Source organism: Sycon ciliatum, chromosome 6 (genome assembly GCF_964019385.1).
Source record: "Sycon ciliatum chromosome 6, ocSycCili1.1, whole genome shotgun sequence".
NCBI classification, from domain to species: domain Eukaryota; kingdom Metazoa; phylum Porifera; class Calcarea; order Leucosolenida; family Sycettidae; genus Sycon; species Sycon ciliatum.
Genome location: NC_088648.1, coordinates 22,065,728 through 22,088,930, shown reverse-complemented (window position 1 = coordinate 22,088,930; position 23,203 = coordinate 22,065,728). Strand labels below are relative to the sequence as shown.

Genomic DNA, 23,203 nt, shown 5'->3' with positions numbered 1-23,203 from the left:
CTTCAGAAAATGTTACGAGAGATAGGAGAGTCTCCAGCAGGCAGCGCATCCATCTTCAGGAAGTGGAAAGAGCAAACGGCATGGTCCTTGGTTGAGGTAAATGCTGAACGTTTGATTTGTCCCAACCAAGATCTCAGCACTTGGTTCGTCACGATTTTCGCTTGCCAGCTAACGTCTCCGCACTCCAGCTTTCCCATGTCGGTGTCACGTCCCAGTACACAACGGAGAGGACTACTAATAAACAGTTCACGGCACTAACAGCCTTGAACACAGTACTTCTTTCACTTCGTGAATACAAGAAGACAACTGAAAATGACACAATTCTTCACTGATCGACCTTCTCTCTCACGGATCGGAGCTAAGCCGAATGTGCGTCATCACCTGTAGTCGCCATGGAAACGGGATCAGGAAATCGGCGATATGGCAAGTTTCCCTTGCCGTACGCAAGCGAGAGATATACCATAGGAACCGATATCCAATTGTCTTTCATCTGAGCCCTACTTGAAAAATCGATGCACTTCCCCTTTAATCTACGCGGCCGTACCCACCCGTAGTCGTAGATCTACGCGTAGGTCTACCCTCAATGCATATGCAGCATGCACTGCACTGCACTGCACTGCACTGCACTGCACTGCACTGCACTGCACTGCATGCTGCGGAACGCGGTAGCTCGCCTCGCCGAAACGAGCACCATTTCCGCACTGGAGCTTCGTGGTGAAATATTTTCACTGCAGCGCTAGCTGTAGTTTCTTCAGTTTTTCATGCTACAGCCAGTACAGGCAGCCTGAAGACGAGTTGTTGTTGGCAGCGAGGGGGTGTTAGTTCGGCCGTCTGCTGCTTCGTGTCGAAGTTTGTTTGGGTGCAGGCTGTGTAAGAATCTGTGTGTTGGCCAAAGGGTTTCATCGAAGTTTCCTAGTGGCTCGGATGCTCCGTTCGACTGCTCTATACCGTCACGACGTAGAGACCCGGTACAGCCTATCCGGCCACGACGTTCGAAGTCGTGTCCAGGATTCAAGCAAACCGGGACTCCTGGCTGCAGGAGCGCTCGCCGCTGGACGTTCATCGTCCCCGTCTGTCATGGTGTTCCAGTGATTCTGGGTAAGTGGTTGGCCAGTGTTGTTCGGTTCTTGGGGCGTTCGTTCTCGTTTCCTGAACTGGCCGCAGGGCACCGGTGACGGTTATGCATGGCAGCATTGCCTCATGCTACTGTACTGTGAGCGTCTCAACAACTCAATGACTGTTTTGCTTGTGTACTGCGATTCATTGCGAGTAAAGTGCGGGGAATAGGTGAATAGGTGAATAGGTGAATAGCTGCTCCTGCACACACACTCTCTCTCTCTCCCCCCCCCCCCCCCCACACACACACACCCACACACACACACACACACACGTGCGCACATACTGCAAGAAATAAAGAGAGCAGTGTCCTCCCCAGCCAGGCCATCTCCTGCATTTCCCTAGGCGGAATGTAGCCTACGAAATGGTTTCTCTAGACTTGGAGAAGATGCTTGGTATTCGCCATCTCTCCTGAGAAATGTTCAGCAAAAATTTCAAAACATACGACATTATTTCATTCGCTAATCTCCGCTACTCGTCGTCTCATCTGGCTTCAGAAAATGTTACGAGAGATAGGAGAGTCTCCAGCAGGCAGCGCATCCATCTTCAGGAAGTGGAAAGAGCAAACGGCATGGTCCTTGGTTGAGGTAAATGCTGAACGTTTGATTTGTCCCAACCAAGATCTCAGCACTTGGTTCGTCACGATTTTCGCTTGCCAGCTAACGTCTCCGCACTCCAGCTTTCCCCTGTCGGTGTCACGTCCCAGTACACAACGGAGAGGACTACTAATAAACAGTTCACGGCACTAACAGCCTTGAACACAGTACTTCTTTCACTTCGTGAATACAAGAAGACAACTGAAAATGACACAATTCTTCACTGATCGACCTTCTCTCTCACGGATCGAAGCTAAGCCGAATGTGCGTCATCACCTGTAGTCGCCATGGAAACGGGATCAGGAAATCGGCGATATGGCAAGTTTCCCTTGCCGTACGCAAGCGAGAGATATACCATCGGAACCGATATCCAATTGTCTTTCATCTGAGCCCTACTTGAAAAATCGATGCACTTCCCCTTTAATCTACGCGGCCGTACCCACCCGTAGTCGTAGATCTACGCGTAGGTCTACCCTCAATGCATATGCAGCATGCACTGCACTGCACTGCATGCTGCGGAACGCGGTAGCTAGCCTCGCCGAAACGAGCACCATTTCCGCACTGGAGCTTCGTGGTGAAATATTTTCACTGCAGCGCTAGCTGTAGTTTCTTCAGTTTTTCATGCTACAGCCAGTACAGGCAGCCTGAAGACGAGTTGTTGTTGGCAGCGAGGGGGTGTTAGTTCGGCCGTCTGCTGCTTCGTGTCGAAGTTTGTTTGGGTGCAGGCTGTGTAAGAATCTGTGTGTTGGCCAAAGGGTTTCATCGAAGTTTCCTAGTGGCTCGGAGGCTCCATTCGACTGCTCTATACCGTCACGACGTAGAGACCCGGTACAGCCTATCCGGCCACGACGTTCGAAGTCGTGTCCAGGATTCAAGCAAACCGGGACTCCTGGCTGCAGGAGCGCTCGCCGCTGGACGTTCATCGTCCCCGTCTGTCATGGTGTTCCAGTGATTCTGGGTAAGTGGTTGGCCAGTGTTGTTCGGTTCTTGGGGCGTTCGTTCTCGTTTCCTGAACTGGCCGCAGGGCACCGGTGACGGTTATGCATGGCAGCATTGCCTCATGCTACTGTACTGTGAGCGCCTCAACAACTCAATGACTGTTTTGCTTGTGTACTGCGATTCATTGCGAGTAAAGTGCGGGGAATAGGTGAATAGGTGAATAGCTGCTCCTGCACACACACTCTCTCTCTCTCTCCCCCCCCCCCCCCACACACACACCCACACACACACACACACACGTGCGCACACACGTGCGCACATACTGCAAGAAATAAAGAGAGCATGAGTGTCAGATTCTTGCATAGGAAGTGCTTATCAGCACACACTTATACATGCACATGCAGGCACTCAACGACCAACTATGCACCATGCCGTATGTTCGTCAAACATAAGATTGCAATACCAAAGAACAACAAACAAGATCACTTACTTCGTTCTCCTCCAAGTGTGTCCTCCCCAGCCAGGCCATCTCCTGCATTTCCCTAGGCGGAATGTAGCCTACGAAATGGTTTCTCTAGACTTGGAGAAGATGCTTGGTATTCGCCATCTCTCCTGAGAAATGTTCAGCAAAAATTTCAAAACATACGACATTATTTCATTCGCTAATCTCCGCTACTCGTCGTCTCATCTGGCTTCAGAAAATGTTACGAGAGATAGGAGAGTCTCCAGCAGGCAGCGCATCCATCTTCAGGAAGTGGAAAGAGCAAACGGCATGGTCCTTGGTTGAGGTAAATGCTGAACGTTTGATTTGTCCCAACCAAGATCTCAGCACTTGGTTCGTCACGATTTTCGCTTGCCAGCTAACGTCTCCGCACTCCAGCTTTCCCATGTCGGTGTCACGTCCCAGTACACAACGGAGAGGACTACTAATAAACAGTTCACGGCACTAACAGCCTTGAACACAGTACTTCTTTCACTTCGTGAATACAAGAAGACAACTGAAAATGACACAATTCTTCACTGATCGACCTTCTCTCTCACGGATCGGAGCTAAGCCGAATGTGCGTCATCACCTGTAGTCGCCATGGAAACGGGATCAGGAAATCGGCGATATGGCAAGTTTCCCTTGCCGTACGCAAGCGAGAGATATACCATAGGAACCGATATCCAATTGTCTTTCATCTGAGCCCTACTTGAAAAATCGATGCACTTCCCCTTTAATCTACGCGGCCGTACCCACCCGTAGTCGTAGATCTACGCGTAGGTCTACCCTCAATGCATATGCAGCATGCACTGCACTGCACTGCACTGCACTGCACTGCACTGCACTGCACTGCACTGCATGCTGCGGAACGCGGTAGCTCGCCTCGCCGAAACGAGCACCATTTCCGCACTGGAGCTTGTGAAATATTTTCACTGCAGCGCTAGCTGTAGTTTCTTCAGTTTTTCATGCTACAGCCAGTACAGGCAGCCTGTAGACGAGTTGTTGTTGGCAGCGAGGGGGTGTTAGTTCGGCCGTCTGCTGCTTCGTGTCGAAGTTTGTTTGGGTGCAGGCTGTGTAAGAATCTGTGTGTTGGCCAAAGGGTTTCATCGAAGTTTCCTAGTGGCTCGGAGGCTCCATTCGACTGCTCTATACCGTCACGACGTAGAGACCCGGTACAGCCTATCCGGCCACGGCGTTCGAAGTCGTGTCCAGGATTCAAGCAAACCGGGACTCCTGGCTGCAGGAGCGCTCGCCGCTGGACGTTCATCGTCCCCGTCTGTCATGGTGTTCCAGTGATTCTGGGTAAGTGGTTGGCCAGTGTTGTTCGGTTCTTGGGGCGTTCGTTCTCGTTTCCTGAACTGGCCGCAGGGCACCGGTGACGGTTATGCATGGCAGCATTGGCTCATGCTACTGTACTGTGAGCGTCTCAACAACTCAATGACTGTTTTGCTTGTGTACTGCGATTCATTGCGAGTAAAGTGCGGGGAATAGGTGAATAGGTGAATAGGGGAATAGGTGAATAGGTGAATAGGTGAATAGGTGAATAGGTGAATAGGTGAATAGGTGAATAGGTGAATAGGTGAATAGGTGAATAGGTGAATAGGTGAATAAGTGATTGGGTGAATGGGTGAATGGGTGAATGGGTGAATGGGTGAATGGGTGAATGGGTGAATGGGTGAATGGGTGAATGGGTGAATGGGTGAATGGGTGAATGGGTGAATGGGTGAATGGGTGAATGGGTGAATGGGTGAATGGGTGAATGGGTGAATGGGTGAATGGGTGAATGGGTGAATGGGTGAATGGGTGAATGGGTGAATAGGTGAATAGGTGAATACAGAATAGTTGAATAGGTGAATAGGTGAATACAGAATAGGTGAATAGGTGAATAGGTGAATAGGTGAATAGGTGAATAGGTGAATAGGTGAATAGGTGAATAGGTGAATAGGTGAATAGGTGAATAGGTGGATAGGTGGATAGGTGGATAGGTGGATAGGTGAATAGGTGAATAGGTGTGGGTTCTCTTCACTCAGTAGAGTCGAGTCGAGCCAGCTGTAGTTCTCGGTGCCGAAAAGCGGGCTCACGCCCCTAACATGCATATTATGCCAACCTTGGTCTTGAGTTCCCTGCACAGTGAGGCTAAATTTAGACCATTTCCCCTGGACACCAATTTTTTTACCACATCCATCATTAGAAGATGTATTTTCATGACTGCTGCTCAATCAAAAAGGATGTCATTGCAATGCATTGAGCCGGCGATCCATTGCAGTTCCACATGGTGTTTTTTTTTGTCTACTACGTGCTGTGTGTACTTACAATGGGTCTACAAGTTCGAGGAAATACTGGAAAAGGAGAAAAAATCGATTTCAAAAGTTCCATCTCAATCCCTGGACTTTCGCAGGACATCCCTGGACCCCGGGACAAACACCCTATTCCCTGGACTGTCCCGGGAATCCCCGGACGGTTGGCATGTATGAACATGGCTACTTCCCGGTGTCTAACCCGCAAGAGCAACAAAGAAGTATAGTAGCCGACTAGCCGAAATAATAAATAAATAAAACGAGAGAGCTTGGAAGCTCAGGGCCCTACGCTATGCTTTTTTTGCCTAGCTCATCATGCATGCTATTAGAACTGATGGAAATGTTTTTTTCCATTGATTGTCTACATCAAACTTTCTCTTTGCCCTCGAGGGTAATACGACACCGTCTACCACCTTCATGACCTAGGCAAAAAAAGCATAGGGATATCATGAATTTTTAATTTCTCATTTTTTTCACGACAACCTGTGATTCGAACCCACACTATCGCACTGCATGCATTCCCCCGATACATTTGTACTTAGTTGGTATGCGGCAGCTTATGGGACAGAAACTTTTGCTCCCCAAGCTTGTGTATGTAAATAGTGTTTTATGTCGACCATGACGGCTACAATGCCCAACCGTGCCACAACGAACTGATCGGCTACATCATTGTATTGCAAAAAAGTATTCGTCTGTTAGAATAACATGCATGATGAGCTAGGCAAAAAGCATAGCGTAGGGCCCTGTGCGAAATAAATAAACTTTCTCTTTGCATTCGAGGGTAATACGACACTGTCTACCACCTTGATGACCTAGGCAAAAAACGCATAGGGATGTTATAATTTGTTCATTTCTCCTCTTTGTTTTCAAGACATAACCTAGGATTAGAACCCGCACTATCGCCCTCCATGCATTCCCCCGGCACACTTCGCATACATACTCATTCTTCCAAGTTGCTTCATGTTATGATCTTGCATTTGAAAGCCCTACTTGAATATTGTGGCCAGCTGTCTTTGATGGTACGGTACGGTACGGGACAGGTACGGGATAGCGCCAGGCATGCGGATGGCACAAACAAACAAACAAACAAACACGGAATTAAAGCTGTGTGGACCCTGGCTAGCGCCAGATGTTACTGAAGTAACGTCTTCTGCATAGCTATGGGAATAATGCATGGTTACACCCAATCGTCTTTTATTCGGGCACGTAATCACGATCGTTTGCACGGAAGGGCGTCGGAAACTCAAAACACCATACAAGCTGTAGATCTACCATGTGAAACCTTGTCACTGTGTGATAGTGCATGCGCGTGTACATTTACAGTCTACTTCGCTTATAACGACATTCAGCGGGGCATCAAAAAAGTGTCCTTATTCACGAAGTGTCGTTATACCCGAAGTCAAATTATATGTATTACAGTTAGAAGGGACTTTGCTCTGGGCATGGAAATGCTGTCGTTATTCGCGAATTGTCGTTATATCCGCAGTCGTTATTAGCGAAGTTGACTGTACGTGCATTTTCTTTTAAAGACTTACCAGAATTCCGAATACATAAGAACGTTGACTACTAGTCAGAGTGTTTCTATGCATGACGTGCGTGGAATATATTATGGTCTTATTATGGTCTTATTATGGACTTATTATGGTCTTATTATGGTCTTATTATGGTCTTATTATGGACTGTCACTTTGAAGTACCAGTACAGTCGTGGCCAAAGAAATGCGACCCGCGAATCAAACGCAGCTCCGCATTTCTATTTCACCGTACATGGTCGAATAACCCATCCGGGAGGGCCAGAGGGCTTGAGCCTTGGTGCTGCTTTCAGCTCCTGGTTCAGATTCCCCGATTCACATTGCAATGAACAGGGAGTGGTGCTTCCTTGCAAATTTGCTGAGCGGAGGGCTCGACATGCTTCTCGTACTCTGGACGCGCGTTTTCGACGTTGAGAGCAGCCAACTTCCTCAAGTTGACGTCATATTATGATGCAATGTGCGCGGATTATCAGACATATCCTGGACTTTAGCTGGGACAAATGGCACAAGGAAAAATGTGTGATGGTTTGATAAGCTGTACAAACGCTGTAAATCATTCGCGCAAGAGGAGCATTGCATCAAAACAATGCTGTCAACTTGAAATTCTGTTGGGACAAATCTGTATGCGGTAGCTGCCTACTCTTGGGGGTGATTCACTCTTGTCAATGCTCGGTACACGCTCTTGGAACCTTGCCTCCACTGAAACAAAAGTGTGAAGCGCTTTTAAAATGTTAGGGTTTCTTTGGAATCTGCAGGCAGGCCTAGTGGGATGGTCTAAGACCATGATTGAGAAACAGAGGGTACCAGGTTCAAGTCCTGCTTGGAAGTCTGATCTACTCACCTCCCACCGCTTAGGAACTGCATCTCATTCCGCGCCTTGATCCAAGAGGGTGGTGGCGTTCCTGCGGATACGGAAAACCGGGCCTTTGGCCGAGTCTCGCGCGAACCGTGAATTTTTTTTGAAACTGCACCGGCTGTAAACATTCTGAAGAATGATATCCATTTCTACATCACTCATGATGTGCCGCGTCTATTTTGGTGTGGTTTGTTATGTGTACATGTGCAACAGATGGTGACTGACGTCCGTGACTTTTTTTGTTGTCGCAGTCATGGCTACAGCTGCAGAGGTATGAATTGTCCACATGTCATTGCTTTGCCAAATTCTGAAAATGTTGTCTCAAAGACATCTTACAGTGTGCACATACATACACACATGTTTGCATGCGCACGTACACTCGCAATCACACGCGCGTGCACACACACATATACACACACACACACAAACATACATACACAGTACATACACACACATGTGTACACACACACACCCATACATACACACACATACACACACACACACACACATGCACACACGCATGCGCGCACACACACACACACACACACACACACACACACACACACACACACACACACACACACACACACACACACATACACACACACACACACACACACACACACACATGCGCACACACTACTACTACTACTACTAGCAGCATGACTGCCCAGATGGGTAAGTGTCACCCCTATGAAAAGGGTACCAGAAAACGGGAGTCGGATCACAAGCAGGACCGCGAATGTCTGGCTAGGTACTGCTGCCGGCGGAAATTGCGTTTACAATGTGGGCAGCTGAGGGGCAGAGCTGCTCTCTTAGCAGCAGATGGTCTCGCACCACGATTGCAGTTGTGACTCTTGAACCCGGCCGCAGAACGGAAGCATCGCTGACATGTTGGGCAGTGCTGCTGGCAACAAGCTGAAAGTGGCACAGACAGACTGACTGTTGGTATAGGAGAGCTCGTGACAGGCTGGCATCGATGAACAGAGTAGCCATCCTTGCTGCGGAACCACCTATGGCACTTCTGGCACTGCACTGATCCACGCTGGAGCTGGATGGGAAGCCATCTCTAAGTGGTGCACTTGTGCCGCGTTCGATCGGAGACCCGTGAGAAGTTCCGGTCACACACTGCGCAATGCACAGACTTGGGCATGGTGGAGCTTGACTGAGGGGCAACCCGTACTTCCCTCCACTGTTGGCGGTCCTGAGCAAGGATGAACCGCTGAGATGGCTGCTGCAGTGCAAACTTGAGGTCGGTCATCACACACACACACACACACACACACACACACACACACACACATACACACACACACACACACACACACACACACACACACACAAACACACACATACACACACTTGTACTTGTACTTGTTGCTCACTGCCAAAACTGGTCACGTGGGTCTCCCCGGGAGAGGGGAGAGAGACTCAAAAGAAATCTTGGAAAGATGATTCAATTGGCTATTGAACCGCCCAACAGCCGACACCCCCTGAAATCCCCAAAACTCTGGGTGGACTTGAAAATGATCCCACTTATGGGCTCACCACACCTCAGTTAGTGGGTGAGGACAAGGTGCAGAAAAAGGATTGACGGCATCAGGGTATCCGTCCAGGGATCCAACTGCAGTTACCCCCGCTCCCAGTGAAGGTAATACTTGCTACTAGTGTGGGTGGCCAAATCAGAGTGGATCTGATATAAGCTTCACTAGCACCATTGATTACACAAGAGTTAATCTAGTCCATGGTTAACAGGTATGTATACTTCAAACAGAAAGTATATGAACCCTGGAACCAACAAAGGTGGCAGGTACAACATTACACCTTCAAGCAACCGAGCCCGTTGGCAACAGACCCAACACAATCAGGCATAGGTGTACCCACCAACCGAACTGGCTGGCACTCACGCACATACACACACACACACACACACACACACACACATGTACCCGCTCCATGCTATCATTGGATGGTTAAAACGTGTGCCAATGCGTGTAAAGGGCCATCTGGTATTATTGATTATCTTCAGTAAACAGTAACGCTTCAATGTGGCCTACCTCAGCCAACCAGGCCCCTGAAATGGCAGTGGCCAAACGCAAGCAATAAGCCCATACGAATATATCTGCAGTTAGCCAGGGCTGTCTTGTCCCCCGATGAACACTTGATCAACACAGCATAGATCTCTGGCAGTGCTAAAAACAAAAACAAACAATAAACAGAACTTGCATGGCACCATGTATGCTGCTAAGTACTGGTCGTAGCCAGGGAGTTGTAAAATACTGGTATTTGACGACTCCCTGGTCGTACCTTACTGGCAGCTTCTGTGATTCTCAGCTCATGGTAAGCTAGCCCTTGGCAGATACTGCTGGCAGAATTTTTGTGTTCAGAATTTGGTACTTTATCGGGATGCTTTCATGCATGTTTGGTATGTGGAAAAAGAAATAGAGCAGAATTCAAGGCAAGGTGAAGTGCCTGCCATAAGTTTTGTATGGTTTTGCCAATTTCACTGCTTTTCAAGCAGAATCTGCCAATTTCACTGCTTTTCAAGCAGAATCTGCCAATTTTTTTAGCATTACCCGCCAAGGTCTACTGTATGCACTCTGTATGTTGTTATTGCAGAACCACGCGGTCAACTCATGGCCATGGTCAAGTCGAGTGTTCCGCGAGTGGATCCCACGCCTCCAAGCAACGCTCAGCTGCAGCACAATCCGCATGGAATGCCGGGGAAAAGGTTTGATCTCCGATACGCAGAAGAAGGAGTTGATGGCAGTAGACGATTCTGCCAAACACAATGAGCTTCTCCTCGATATGCTGAGCAGGGGTACAGCTGAGACTTTCCACACTTTCTGTAGTATAGTGCGTAGCACCGAACCTGAAGCAAACTTTTCAAAGTTTCTAGATGACATGCAGTCAGTGGATACCTTTGTTGTAGGTAAGTAGAAATTTTATCAGTCAGGTGACTGAGAGACACTCACAGAATTGTATTACATGTACAGCACGTACTGTTGGATAGCATTAGTACTTGGGTGACAATCTGAGAAACGTTCATGTTTGGAAAAGAAGAAGTGATGACCCTGGTGTTCCAGCCTCAATGCCAACTTGGGCAAGCCACTAAACTCCCCTGGCTTCAGCTGACTATGTTGTGTAATGTGGAACCTACCAGAACTTGGGCAGGGGAAGTTGGGCAGAGGAAGGTGGTGAGGGGGCGGTGTGTTGGGACGCATTGGGTTGGGATACGTTGGGGTGGGGAACAATAGGCATGGGCTCCGAGTGGGGCACAAGATGCCCACATCTCGGAAGGTTTTGGATTCCAAGGAGAGTTGGCCTTTCCCAGGATATCCAAACACCAGCGGCTGTACTGCGTAGCCGTGTCTTGTGGTGTTGTACATTCTGGCTGAAGAAGCTGCAGGCCTTAGCCAAGCATGTTAACAACTGAATTTGTTGTCCTTCTACCGGTATGTTTGGTGGCGCATGCGTGTGTGGTCTCCAGTTTCTCCGGAATGCCAAAAAGACTGCAATAAAGTAGTAGACCTGATGAAAGAGTTCTCAGCACCGGAACGTCAACGGGTGGTCCACACTGCCGAGGATGTGGCACGAATGCGCACGTCACAGACCGTCCTCGACAAGAGAAAGAAACCCATCCACTTACCACAGCCAACCTCGGCTGTGAACGTAGACTTGCTGAGCATGCGGAACATGGGACAAGGTGGGCGCAGGGGCTATGAGAGAGGCTAAACTGCACGTTAAATTTTGATGTGACGTGCAATTCTACGTCAAACGGGTCCTTGACGTGAGCTGCAGGTCTCTCGTGTTGTTTTTCAACGCGCGGGCCAAATAACGCGTCACGGCAAAAATAACGTCCAGCTTATCCCTCTCTTCTATCTACTGGTGTAGTGTTTGAACCCGGACCTGGAGCCAATGTTATCATGGAAAAAGAGGACAAAATATGCATTCAATCTACACATAGCAGTATGTGCATTGTTCCAGTGATTGCATTTTCCCACAGGTGGAGACGTACGTTAGTGATGGTTTTACTCTCTCATTGTTCTTGCACATTGCAAGTACTTCGTGTGCACTAAGCCATGACTCGCATAATTATGAACTTGAGGGCAAGGTGATTTCTACCCAACGTCATAATTACTGTATGCTGTCCGCTAGAAATTTCAAATTAATTTCAGTTTTTATCGTCCCGGTTCTGCTTTGGTCTTGATCAGAACAACGGCGAGCGGTATTGACTGAAATCGACCGCTTGGCGTCTAGCGCTAGCATCACTGATGACCGTGAGGCACAGGAATGCCAGTACCAGGGTCAGGTGACACGGGCGGACGGCCAAGTTGGTAAGCAATAGTTTGTACCGGTCTCTAGTGCATCACCATGATAATTATCTAGTCTGCAGATTGGTATTATTTCACCGACACCATTGCCATCACCCCGCTGGATGCTGTACCAGCTGGCGCAATGCATGGTGCTCTCCCCAGGGCTTTGTGGGTGCCGCATACTCTGTCTTCTCTGTAATTCTGTTCTAAGCGGCCCCTGATACATCCCTCCGTCTCTCCCACATACTTCTCTCCATGAAACAAAGAGAGCATTAATTTTAGTAGATAACATCCGGCTACATAAACTGGCCGTCAGTCATACCAACATCACTTTCACGACATTCCCCCTTGCCTCCACCTTCTCTTCTCCTTTCTGTACACCTCTCGGGAGGGGTGGGGGGGGGGGGAAGAGGTGGTGGTGGTGGGGGGGGGGGGGGGGGTGGTGGGGGGGGGGGGACACTCATGACTGGTGAATGAAGACAACATCAGCAATCTTTCAGAGACCTACCAGGCTGAAAACACCACGCGTGTTCTTGTTGTATGGCAATCGTCATGGACCAAACTGCAATCACTGACGAAGAGAAGCTTGAGGATGGGCGTGAATGTATTCTCGGTGCCGCTGGTGGCTTGTCTTGGCATGAGTTTGCTCAAACCTCTACTTCCCCCTCTCAATTGTCTTGTAAAACTGATCTGAACTGGCTTTCACTGTGTTCGGTGTGTCTGCCAATTTCGCCTCTTTCTCGTCTGTCGCAGACATATTGCCAGCTGATATACATAGAGAGTTAAGTAAGCACACTTGTTTCATCAGCATGGGCACTGGATCTGCAAGGGACAGCCGTAGCATTTCAGAGACCAAGCAGTATTTGAAGGATACTGGCTTCATCGACGACCACACTGTCGTCACAGAGACCACTGGCTATCTGGAGGTGCTAGTGAACGTGCCTGTGAACATACTGGCCATTCGTGGCAGCAAACGACTGAAGTTTACAGGTCAGCATGCGTGTGCTAGCATGATTGCGTGATTGTTTGATAAGGGTGGGTGGGTGAGTGGGTGGGTGAGTGGGTGGGTATAAGGGTGTAATGGTGGGTGTAAGGGTGATTGCGTGTGGATGTGAGTGTGGGAGGGTGTGGGCATTTTCCATATTCGGCCAAAACAAAAACCTTGTTTACGGTCGGCCGACCGGGTCATATTCTCCTAAGTCTGAAACATATTTTGGTCTGCGTAAGACCAACGCATATGGCCAATTGGTTTGCAGGCCTGCCTGCGAATCATGAGGTCCCGAGTTCGAGACCCGCGCTGGTAGCAGGGAGCGTGTAAAGACTTTTTACGTGAGTAAAGACTTTTTATGCGTGGTGAACTGCGCCGACACCCACGGTCAACTGGGTACTCACCGCTCGGAGTGAGGGTAACAAGGATGCAGTTTACAGGGTTATGGGCCGTTACACGCCCGATTGGTTGAGAGACTCACCTACTCTCCCCTGACTTACTTGTGAGGTCTGCATTCGTCACTAAGGTGTGCAAGGCATAGGCATAGTGGTGGCCTGCGGAAGCGAAGGCTAGTTTGTGTGTTTCTGAACATTCAAGCGATGCCTACGCGAATCCCGAATTATATTATTATAAGTGTACAATAGGTACCCGAGGAGCCTGTAAGTAGCTGCCAAAACAGCTCATTTACATCATGCATGCATGCCTACATATACAGTCATGTACATCCAGTACTAGACACCCAGTACTAGACATCCAGTACTAGACATCCAGTACTAGACATCCAGTACTAGACATCCAGTACTAGACATCCAGTACTAGACATCCAGTACTAGACATCCAGTACTAGACATCCAGTACTAGACATCCAGTACTAGACATCCAGTACTAGACATCCAGTACTAGACATCAAGTACTAGACATCCAGTACTAGACATCCAGTACTAGACATCCAGTACTAGACATCCAGTACTAGACATCCAGTACTAGACATCCAGTACTAGACATCCAGTACTAGACATCCAGTACTAGACATCCAGTACTAGACATCCAGTACTAGACATCCAGTACTAGACATCCAGTACTAGACATCCAGTACTAGACATCCAGTACTAGACATCCAGTACTAGACATCCAGTACTAGACATCCAGTACTAGACATCCAGTACTAGACATCCAGTACTAGACATCCAGTACTTGACATCCAGTACTAGACATCCAGTACTAGACATCCAGTACTAGATATCCAGTACTAGACATCCAGTACTAGACATCCAGTACTAGACATCCAGTACTAGACATCCAGTACTAGACATCCAGTACTAGACATCCAGTACTAGACATCCAGTACTAGACATCCAGTACTAGACATCCAGTACTAGACATCCTAGACATCCAGTACTAGACATCCAGTGCTAGACATCCAGTGCTAGACATCCAGTGTTAGACATCCAGTACTAGACATCCAGTACTAGACATCCAGTACTAGACATCCAGTGCTAGACATCCAGTGCTAGACATCCAGTGCTAGACATCCAGTACTAGACATCCAGTACTAGACATCCAGTACTAGACATCCAGTACTAGACATCCAGTACTAGACATCCAGTACTAGACATCCAGTACTAGACATCCAGTACTAGACATCCAGTACTAGACATCCAGTACTAGACATCCAGTACTAGACATCCAGTACTAGACATCCAGTACTAGACATCCAGTACTAGACATCCAGTACTAGACATCCAATACTAGACATCCAGTACTAGACATCCAGTACTAGACATCCAGTACTAGACATCCAGTACTAGACATCCAGTACTAGACATCCAGTACTAGACATCCAGTACTAGACATCCAGTACTAGACATCCAGTACTAGACATCCAGTACTAGACATCCAGTACTAGACATCCAGTACTAGACATCCAGTACTAGACATCCAGTACTAGACATCCAGTGCTAGACATCCAGTGCTAGACATCCAGTACTAGACATCCAGTACTAGACATCCAGTGCTAGACATCCAGTACTAGACATCCAGTGCTAGACAACCAGTGCTAGACATCCAGTGCTAGACATCCAGTGCTAGACATCCAGTACTAGACGTCCAGTACTAGACGTCCAGTACTAGACGTCCAGTACTAGACGTCCAGTACTAGACGTCCAGTACTAGACGTCCAGTACTAGACATCCAGTACTAGACATCCAGTACTAGACACCCAGTACTAGACATCCAGTACTAGACATCCAGTACTAGACATCCAGTACTAGACATCCAGTACTAGACATCCAGTACTAGACATCCAGTACTAGACATCCAGTACTAGACATCCAGTACTAGACATCAAGTACTAGACATCCAGTACTAGACATCCAGTACTAGACATCCAGTACTAGACATCCAGTACTAGACATCCAGTGCTAGACATCCAGTGCTAGACATCCAGTGCTAGACATCCAGTGCTAGACATCTAGTACTAGACATCCAGTACTAGACATCCAGTACTAGACATCCAGTACTAGACATCCAGTACTAGACATCCAGTGCTAGACATCTAGTACTAGACATCCAGTACTAGACATCCAGTACAGGTGGACTTCCAGGTTGTAAGGAGTACACAGTCTGTATGAGTACAGTCAGTGAACTGTGACATTGATCTATACCATGTGATTTATTATACATGTGCATCACTGAAGTACTGTCGTGGACATGGATAATCCGGTCGCACGTCTAGCGGCCCCAGGGCGCTGGCCAAGAAGCCGTAGCACATATCGCTGCTGCTGGTCGCATCGGATCAACATGATTGTGCACTGCATGCAACGACTTACGTTCTGTAGGTGCAGAGGGCCCCGGCCCCGGTCAATCGACTGGATTTCCATGTCCGCGACAGTACATGATTGTATGTTTATGCTTTTGCCCGTCACATATGATTTAAGCATCAGGATCATTGATCATAGCAACCAAAAATTTGCCCTAAAAATGTTTTTTCCCCGACCGAGCGAGTCTGTTTTTTTGGGAGGGAGGGGGGGGGGGGGGTTGCCAACCCGAAGCAAGCTTATTTTTGTTTGGCCACGTGACCAAGTGATCACACACTCCCACTCTCACACCCAGCATCATATTTCCGGTCTCCTTTTCTTTCTTTGCATCATCATTTTACGTGGTCAATAAAAACACGCTTCCAAATGATCAGATGTGAACAGCAAACAGGCATAGGTTACCTAATACATAGGAGCATACATTAATTAATGTGTATTGTCAACTCTTCGTACACTTCAGATAGTATTCAGTATGTGTCCTGTCTGTCCTGCACACCGATTGTCCATGTACAAAAGCTTCATCTTGTTCTTAACGAAGTTTTAATTTTAGTGCTAGAGTAGGAGTGAATAGTATCCTCCATATATTAACAGTACAAACCAGTGCTGAGGGGATGCGCCAATCCTTCATTCGTTATCCACGCATCCTAAATACTCTTCAGGGTTACCCATTGCTATCACTCCAAGCTTACTTCAAAGTACTTGCATGAAAAAGAAATCACCCCTTTAAGTCGAACTTTCCCATTTTCTTCTTTATTCGGTCTCTGACTCGATGGGTGTGTACATGCGTGAACGTGCATGTGTCACTGTGCATGCATATGCACTGTTATTATTCTGAAACAGATCAGAGGTCGTCTATAGTGAAGTTCATCATCGAATGTGAATATAATCACACGGTCCCGAGTTTCGTTAAAAGTGTCGTGAGTAATCTCCGTAATCTCCTTGGTGATGAGAGTATCCACGCCGACAGTGTACACGGGGAGAGTGGAGACACGGCGGTGTTAGTACAGATGTCTGCCAAGGCTCATGCAAGGCTCTGGGAGTTCTGTAAGGATCAATCTAGCCTGCTCGCTGGTCTGCACATTCTCGAAGTGTCAACTGTGGACGCAGCAGTAGTCTTCAATTTGCGTCCCACGGCATGCAGTGACGAAGGTAAGACGGATTGGTGCAGTAGGAAAATACTAGGAATGCACCGATAGCAGCGAGTCAACTCCTAAGCGTTAGTCCCATATATACAGCGAGTCAACTCCTATTAAAGCATTAGTCCCATGATGATAGGGTAGTCAGTTAATTCCTAAGCCTTAGTTCCATGATGATAGGGAGGTCATCACTAGTCAACAGACGACTGGCTGTCGTCTGGGAAAGTGGTTGGTGCAGGCATGTTTCGGTCCATGATGTTTGTCTGCACACAAGTTTTCTAGGAGACTCTTTTGACAGAACGAAGTAGTTTTCACAACCAAACAGCTTCCTTGATATGCTTCAATTTACCTCTGGAGCAAAAGGTCCGAATCTCTTTGCTTTCTTGTCCAGGTATTAATCCTGACGACCAGAAGCGCTTGGTTGAAGAGTTCTCCGGGAGATTTCCGTCCTTGGACCAGGATGAGCTGTCTGTCGCTGTGGCTGACCAACCGGATGTTGAGCGTGCAGTGATTGCACTGACCAAGCTCGTCTTCGATGAAGGCGAAGCATGCTTGAATGCACTGCCTGAGATTCTTGGTGGTGAGTTTCAATTCCATTGTTTTATGGTTGTGTTGCGTGTACTGTGTCCATTGGGTCCTGCTGTTTATGTTGAGAACCGGTGTGCATCAGCGATAATATTTACATCGTGTTATAAAAGCACAAACGCCGTATCATTTTGGCAATGTCACTGGGACCACAATGAAGAGAAATAGTGCGTTTTGCCGCATGGGAATAATCGGAGGACGGTTTGGTGCATGTATTGATGAACTTGTGGTCCTTCAGAAAAGCCTCCCTTTGTGCTGAACCTCCCGAGGCCATTGTGCTGGAAGTAGAATTTTCAGCAAGTCTGTGGAGGGTATTCCCCTATAAAGGTGATGTGTGTGCGTGGGGAGGGGGGGGGGGGGAGGAGGGGGACATATGAATCTCTCGCATCTCAGCACCAGCAACGTTACTCGCTGTTATGTGGGATTCACAGAAGCATTTTTACGATGCAATGCACAGTGCGACATCCGCGAAATTAGGAAATTCCCAAAACGCACCGATCGCACAGCTCAATCAGCCGTCACAACTGGCCCATCGCAGAAGTAGAGCTTGCCACTGCTTGGCTCAACTTCTGCCATGTGACATGCGATGTGATGTACGATTTTGACCTTTGCAAGAAAGTTGTACGAAAGGTTCAAGAGTTGCTTGCAGATTTGTGCAAGTTGTACCCGACTACACAAATGCCACAATGACGTACGCATTTGCATTGAGCTTTGAGGCATGTCAGCAAGGCGTCGTCTACTTCTGTGTATGGTAATTTGCGTGTATGCATCGTACTGCGGTGTCGCAGATCGCGTTGTTTTGCGCATAGGCTATGGGCAATACAACCCAATATGCGACACCGCAGTGCGATGCATACTCACAAAACAAAATGCAATGGTATGGGCCATAGCATTGCAAGAACGCTTCTGCGAATGCCACCTAAGATGTAAGGAAAACAAGTGACCCTGCAGTCGTAAAATTATGCTTTGCCTTTCCTGTTGCGGTCTTTCATAGGTGTGTCGGCAAGAAAGACAACTTCTATCCCTGCTCACGTTCACCGTACGTACAACAATATGGCTGTGATGAAGCCTTGGTCCATCAAAATGCACAATGCATATTAATCTCTTGCATCTAAGGGCCGGGTCCTACTGCGGCTCCGCTGCTCGTCATCCGCGGTTCGAAACGTCATCATTACCATAGTGACCGCGGCTCAAGCTAGAGCAGCGAGGCCGCGGCTCATTGCGATCTTTCGCTACGATTCTTGATCAAAAACTGCGAGCCGCGGTCGGGGCTCGACCTGTTTCCTGTACTTTGCATTGTTTTGTACGGGAAAATTTTAAAATCCAAATTTTAGTTCGTTGCGCATGCCAGAACACGCGGATTTTTTGATTTCGCGCTCGCAGGCAGGTGAGACGTCATCAAAAAACGTGGAGCACGACGGCGGTACCGCGAATGGCGAGTGTCAGTGTAACAGCGCTGCTCCGCTGCATGCAGCCAAAACCCGCGGAGCAGCGGAGCCGCAGTGGAACCCGGCCCTTAGCACCAGCAACGTCACTCGCTGTGATGCGGGATTCACAGGAGCATTTTACGATGCGGTGCGCGATGCGACAGCCGCGAAACCAGGAAATTCGCAAACGCACCGATCGCACAGCTCACTCAGCCGTCGCAACTGGCCCATCTCAGAAGTTGAGCTTGCCACTGCTTGGCTCAACTTTCGCGATGCTACATGCGATGCGATGTACGATTTTGACCTTTGCAACAAAGTTGTACAAAATGTTCAAGAGTTGCTTGCAGATTTGTACAAGTGGTACCCGACTACACAAATGCCACAGTAACGTACGCATTTGCTTTGAGCTTTGAGGCACGTCAGCAATGCGTCGTCTACTTCTGTTATTGGTAATTTGTGAGTATGCATCGCACTGCGGTGTAGCAGACCATGTTGTATCGCGCATAGCATTGCAAGAATGCTTCTACGAATGCCACCTAAGATGTAAGGAGAACAAGTGACCCTGCAGTTGTAAATTGATGCTTTGCCTTTCCTCTTGCGGTCTTCTTAGGTGTAGCGGCAAGAAAGGCAACTTCGACCTCTGCTCACGTTGATCGTAAGTGCACCAATATGGCTGTGATAAACGTTGGTCTATCACAATGCACATGTGTACATAATGTGTGTGTGTGTGTGTGTGTGTGTGTGTGTGCTTGCGTGCGTGCGTGCGCGCGTGTGTGTGAGTGTGTGTATGTGTGTGTGTTCGCTAGGCTTAATACACGTGCTGTTCTTTCTGGCCTCCCTCATGTCGCTCCGGTGGGAATTTCACAGGACCGTCAAATTATCTTGGTTTTTCATTTACATTGTAGTTTCAAGAAAGTGGCACCTCGGAATGTTGCAGCTGCTGCTTTCTGCCGAATAACTGATACTTGGCTGACCAACAGCTGCTGCTGTCTGGAGCACACGAGCAGCACGTTGAGCAAGGAGTGGTACTTTCTTGCAGGTTTGCCGAGTGGAAGGTTCGACGTGCTCCTGGTATGCTTAAAACGGCTATCGTTTGTCAGTCAAGTGTCAAGTCACTCGGCAGGAACGCCAACACTTGGGTCTGTCACAAACAGCATTTTCGAGCAAGAGAGTTCAGAATGTTGTGTACCTAAAAAAAGCGGTGTTTTCATCACAGTACGGAATAGTGGTAGCGACATCGGGACAGTGCAGAGAAATGCCTCAGGCTTGAATCTGTTTTCCTGCCATTCTTTTTTTCAATTCTTATTTTGTCTCCTTTCTTGCAGATCCTGAAGAGGCCATTTCAACCCATGTCTCTGCCAATTCTGAACACGCAGTAGAAATCCAGGGAGCTGACAATGAGCTGTCTCTCCGGCCGCAACTTAAGTCCCAGGTAAGAAGAGACCAGATGCAAACATCATGGGTACCGCAAGGAAAGATTTAGGTCTGGTCCTGTTTGGTGTGGGGTTGGGGGGGGGGGGGGGGAAGGGACATGTACCCCTTGAAACATTTGACGTGGAGTATGGTGCGCTGTTGTATTTCATTGAACTCTGAGAAATAGAAATTTAACCCATTCAGTGCCAAGGACGAGATTACTCGTCCTACAGACCCCCTCGCGATTGGCCAAAGACGAGATATCTCGTCCTCGTAGTGCGCACTACTATATCTCACTGGCCATGCACTATGATCTAGCTTGGCCGATTGTGGCTCTTCGAGGGGAAACTAGCGGTTTTCCCCTACTGAATAAGACCTCACTCGCCGTGTTTGAGTAAGTATGGACGCGGGAGCATACATTCAAAGCGCGAGCGCGAAAAACATATTTCGATTCAGAAACAATTAGATTGACAGAACGTACTTTAGGTCTCTATAGCTGTCACTCAGACACGGCGAGTCGTAGCATGTCGGCTGAAGAGGTGCTCCAGTCCATCATGGACTGGGACAGTGATGACTGGAGCTGCGATAGTGAAGGAGATGACTCGGATGCGGACATAACCGTCCGCAATCGTGACGGAACAAATTTTGCGGACGAGTCTGCCTTGGTCGATGCCGTACCTACTGCTGTGGCCGCCTTGGACGGCCCTGAGGATATCGGAGATGTCGATGTCGAGCTTGAACAGGGCACAGCAGCACAAGCTACGCCAGCGGAGGACAACAAGTCGGTTTGAGTTGATACGACTAATTTGAAAAAATCAGATTTTTCATGAAAATGGCACGGCCAACCGCGTGCATCTGGCCTGTCACTGAAATGGATAATGCCCATCCCTGTGCACCCAATGTACTGTTGAGACAAAAATGATAAAGACCAATCAACCAAACCCCCCCCCACCTCCTCCTCCTCCTAACTAGCATTCGTCTGCTCCACTCTCTATTTCTCTTTGGGCAAAAGACACAATGCACAATATTCTTCACTATTAGGTATAGTTGCAACTTGCAGTGAGGAGTGGTGTAGTTCGCAAGTAGCATACCCTGTCTGAAAACGCCTGCCATATCTTGATCAGAGCTGTGCTGGAAAATGTGCTCCGTCCACTTTTTTTAAACCCTTTATTCCTTTCCGATTTTGATATTCTGCAGTGGTCTTTTCGTGGCCGTCTACCTGGTAGCTGGAACGGTTTTCATCGTTGTACCATGTACAATGGGCATGCTTACATTGTGTGCCAGGAAGAGGAGGAAGGACCAATGATCTACCGGTCTACTCATTCTCTCAAGGAAAGTCTTCAGGTGGCATGGACAAGAGTAATCGCCATTGACAACCCACACTTTCGGTCATGCAGGAATTTTTGCATTCACAATGAAAAAATGTACTTTGCAAGTACAAGTATCAGTGATAGGTATATCCCTAAGATCCATGTTGTAGATCTACAGGGAAACTGTGGTGCTAGAGAAATACAATGTGATTGTATCCCAGTACAAGATACGAGTATGAATACATCTTTCAAGCCTTTTGCGGATGTATTTATAACCCAGTCAGCGCTTCTAATAGTATGCTTATGGTGCAATCATTTCTTAGAAGTTATTTCATTAGATACCAGACATGATGGTGCAGTATGGGCAAAATTGGACCCGCTCAGCATGCCGGAGCCGCCGGCCAGCATCCGCAGCACTGACAGTACTCTGTTTGTGATATCAAGGAGCGACCGCAATGGTGCGCATTTGTCAATCATGAAGTTGGATGTAAGTGAGGAAAGTCTGCGAATGCCATCATGGCTCGAGATCAAAGTGGACGTGCCTAAGACTCTTGATCTATTACATTGTGATGTAGTTGCTGCTGTGGGTAACACTATAATGTTACCCGTGCACTATAGAGATGATGATGATAGATGGGTCGGTGGTGTGATGTGTGTTGATTGTAGTACGTGTATAGGCCGGCGTTCTGTCTTGTCATCCAGTACATCCATTACATGGCAGTTGATGGTGGATGGCGATACACTTATTGCACTCGATTTTGATCACTTAGTGTCTACTCTTCAGCTACCCGACCATTTGTAAACGCCAGTGATCGATCGGCTTCTACATGCATGTATGCCAAGGCGGTGTACAACGTAGATATTCTGCTGCGGCTAGGTCATGTGATAGACAACTGGTGCACACTGTGTGTGTTTTTGTGATCCTGCTTTTTTTGTTTGCACATGCATACCCTGTTCTGCTGGGGACCCATATGCATGATGTGTTTGGTGTCCAGTTCTTTCAGGCCATCATTCTACATAGGCACTGTCCTGAAATGCTTATTGTCTATGTACATATTATACATTGGGTTGGAGGCATATTATGATTATATAGATATTATGTATATAGAATGCTGTCCATGGATTGGATATGATGTATTATATACATAGAATATTAGTTCTAAAACTCAACAGCTCTCTACACATACATACTCATTATAACTGTGTACATAATAGTCTTTTTTTGTCAGTGATTGACAAAACCCCAGAGGTTGAATTGGTCAGCAGCCACATTACTTCCTTCCTAGAAATTGAAGAACTGACTAATTGGCTCTGTGTGTGCGTGCAGATGTGTACCGTACATGTACGCATAATGGTAACGTTACACTGGTCCAGCCAGGAGTAGGATCACTTT

At 47.8% G+C, this 23,203-nt stretch overlaps 1 protein-coding gene across 3 annotated transcripts; it reads left to right on the top strand.

Moving 5' to 3' along the window:
• The first annotated feature begins 4,079 nt into the window (after positions 1-4,079).
• Positions 4,080-23,111, top strand: LOC135819697 (uncharacterized). Of its 3 annotated transcripts, XM_065332947.1 has the most exons (12): positions 4,080-4,437; positions 8,033-8,090; positions 10,439-10,751; positions 11,310-11,525; positions 12,034-12,156; positions 12,889-13,125; positions 16,780-17,088; positions 17,467-17,655; positions 18,655-18,699; positions 19,698-19,742; positions 20,413-20,519; positions 21,698-23,111. In XM_065332947.1, the coding sequence occupies exons 2-12, from the start codon at positions 8,073-8,075 to the stop codon at positions 22,610-22,612; spliced, it is 2,517 nt and encodes an 838-aa protein (XP_065189019.1). In that variant the 5' UTR covers positions 4,080-4,437; positions 8,033-8,072; the 3' UTR covers positions 22,613-23,111. The 3 variants fall into 3 exon arrangements, with proteins under 3 accessions (XP_065189019.1, XP_065189021.1, XP_065189020.1); XM_065332949.1 differs by lacking the exon at positions 18,655-18,699 and having other exon boundaries at positions 19,704-19,742; XM_065332948.1 differs by lacking the exon at positions 18,655-18,699.
• Positions 23,112-23,203: the final 92 nt, after the last annotated feature.

Coding starts and splice junctions, on each gene's coding strand:
- LOC135819697 (XM_065332947.1), top strand. Junction 12,157..12,888: donor ACGGGCGGACGGCCAAGTTG/GTAAGCAATAGT, acceptor CGTCTGTCGCAG/ACATATTGCCAGCTGATATA. Junction 13,126..16,779: donor CAAACGACTGAAGTTTACAG/GTCAGCATGCGT, acceptor ATTCTGAAACAG/ATCAGAGGTCGTCTATAGTG.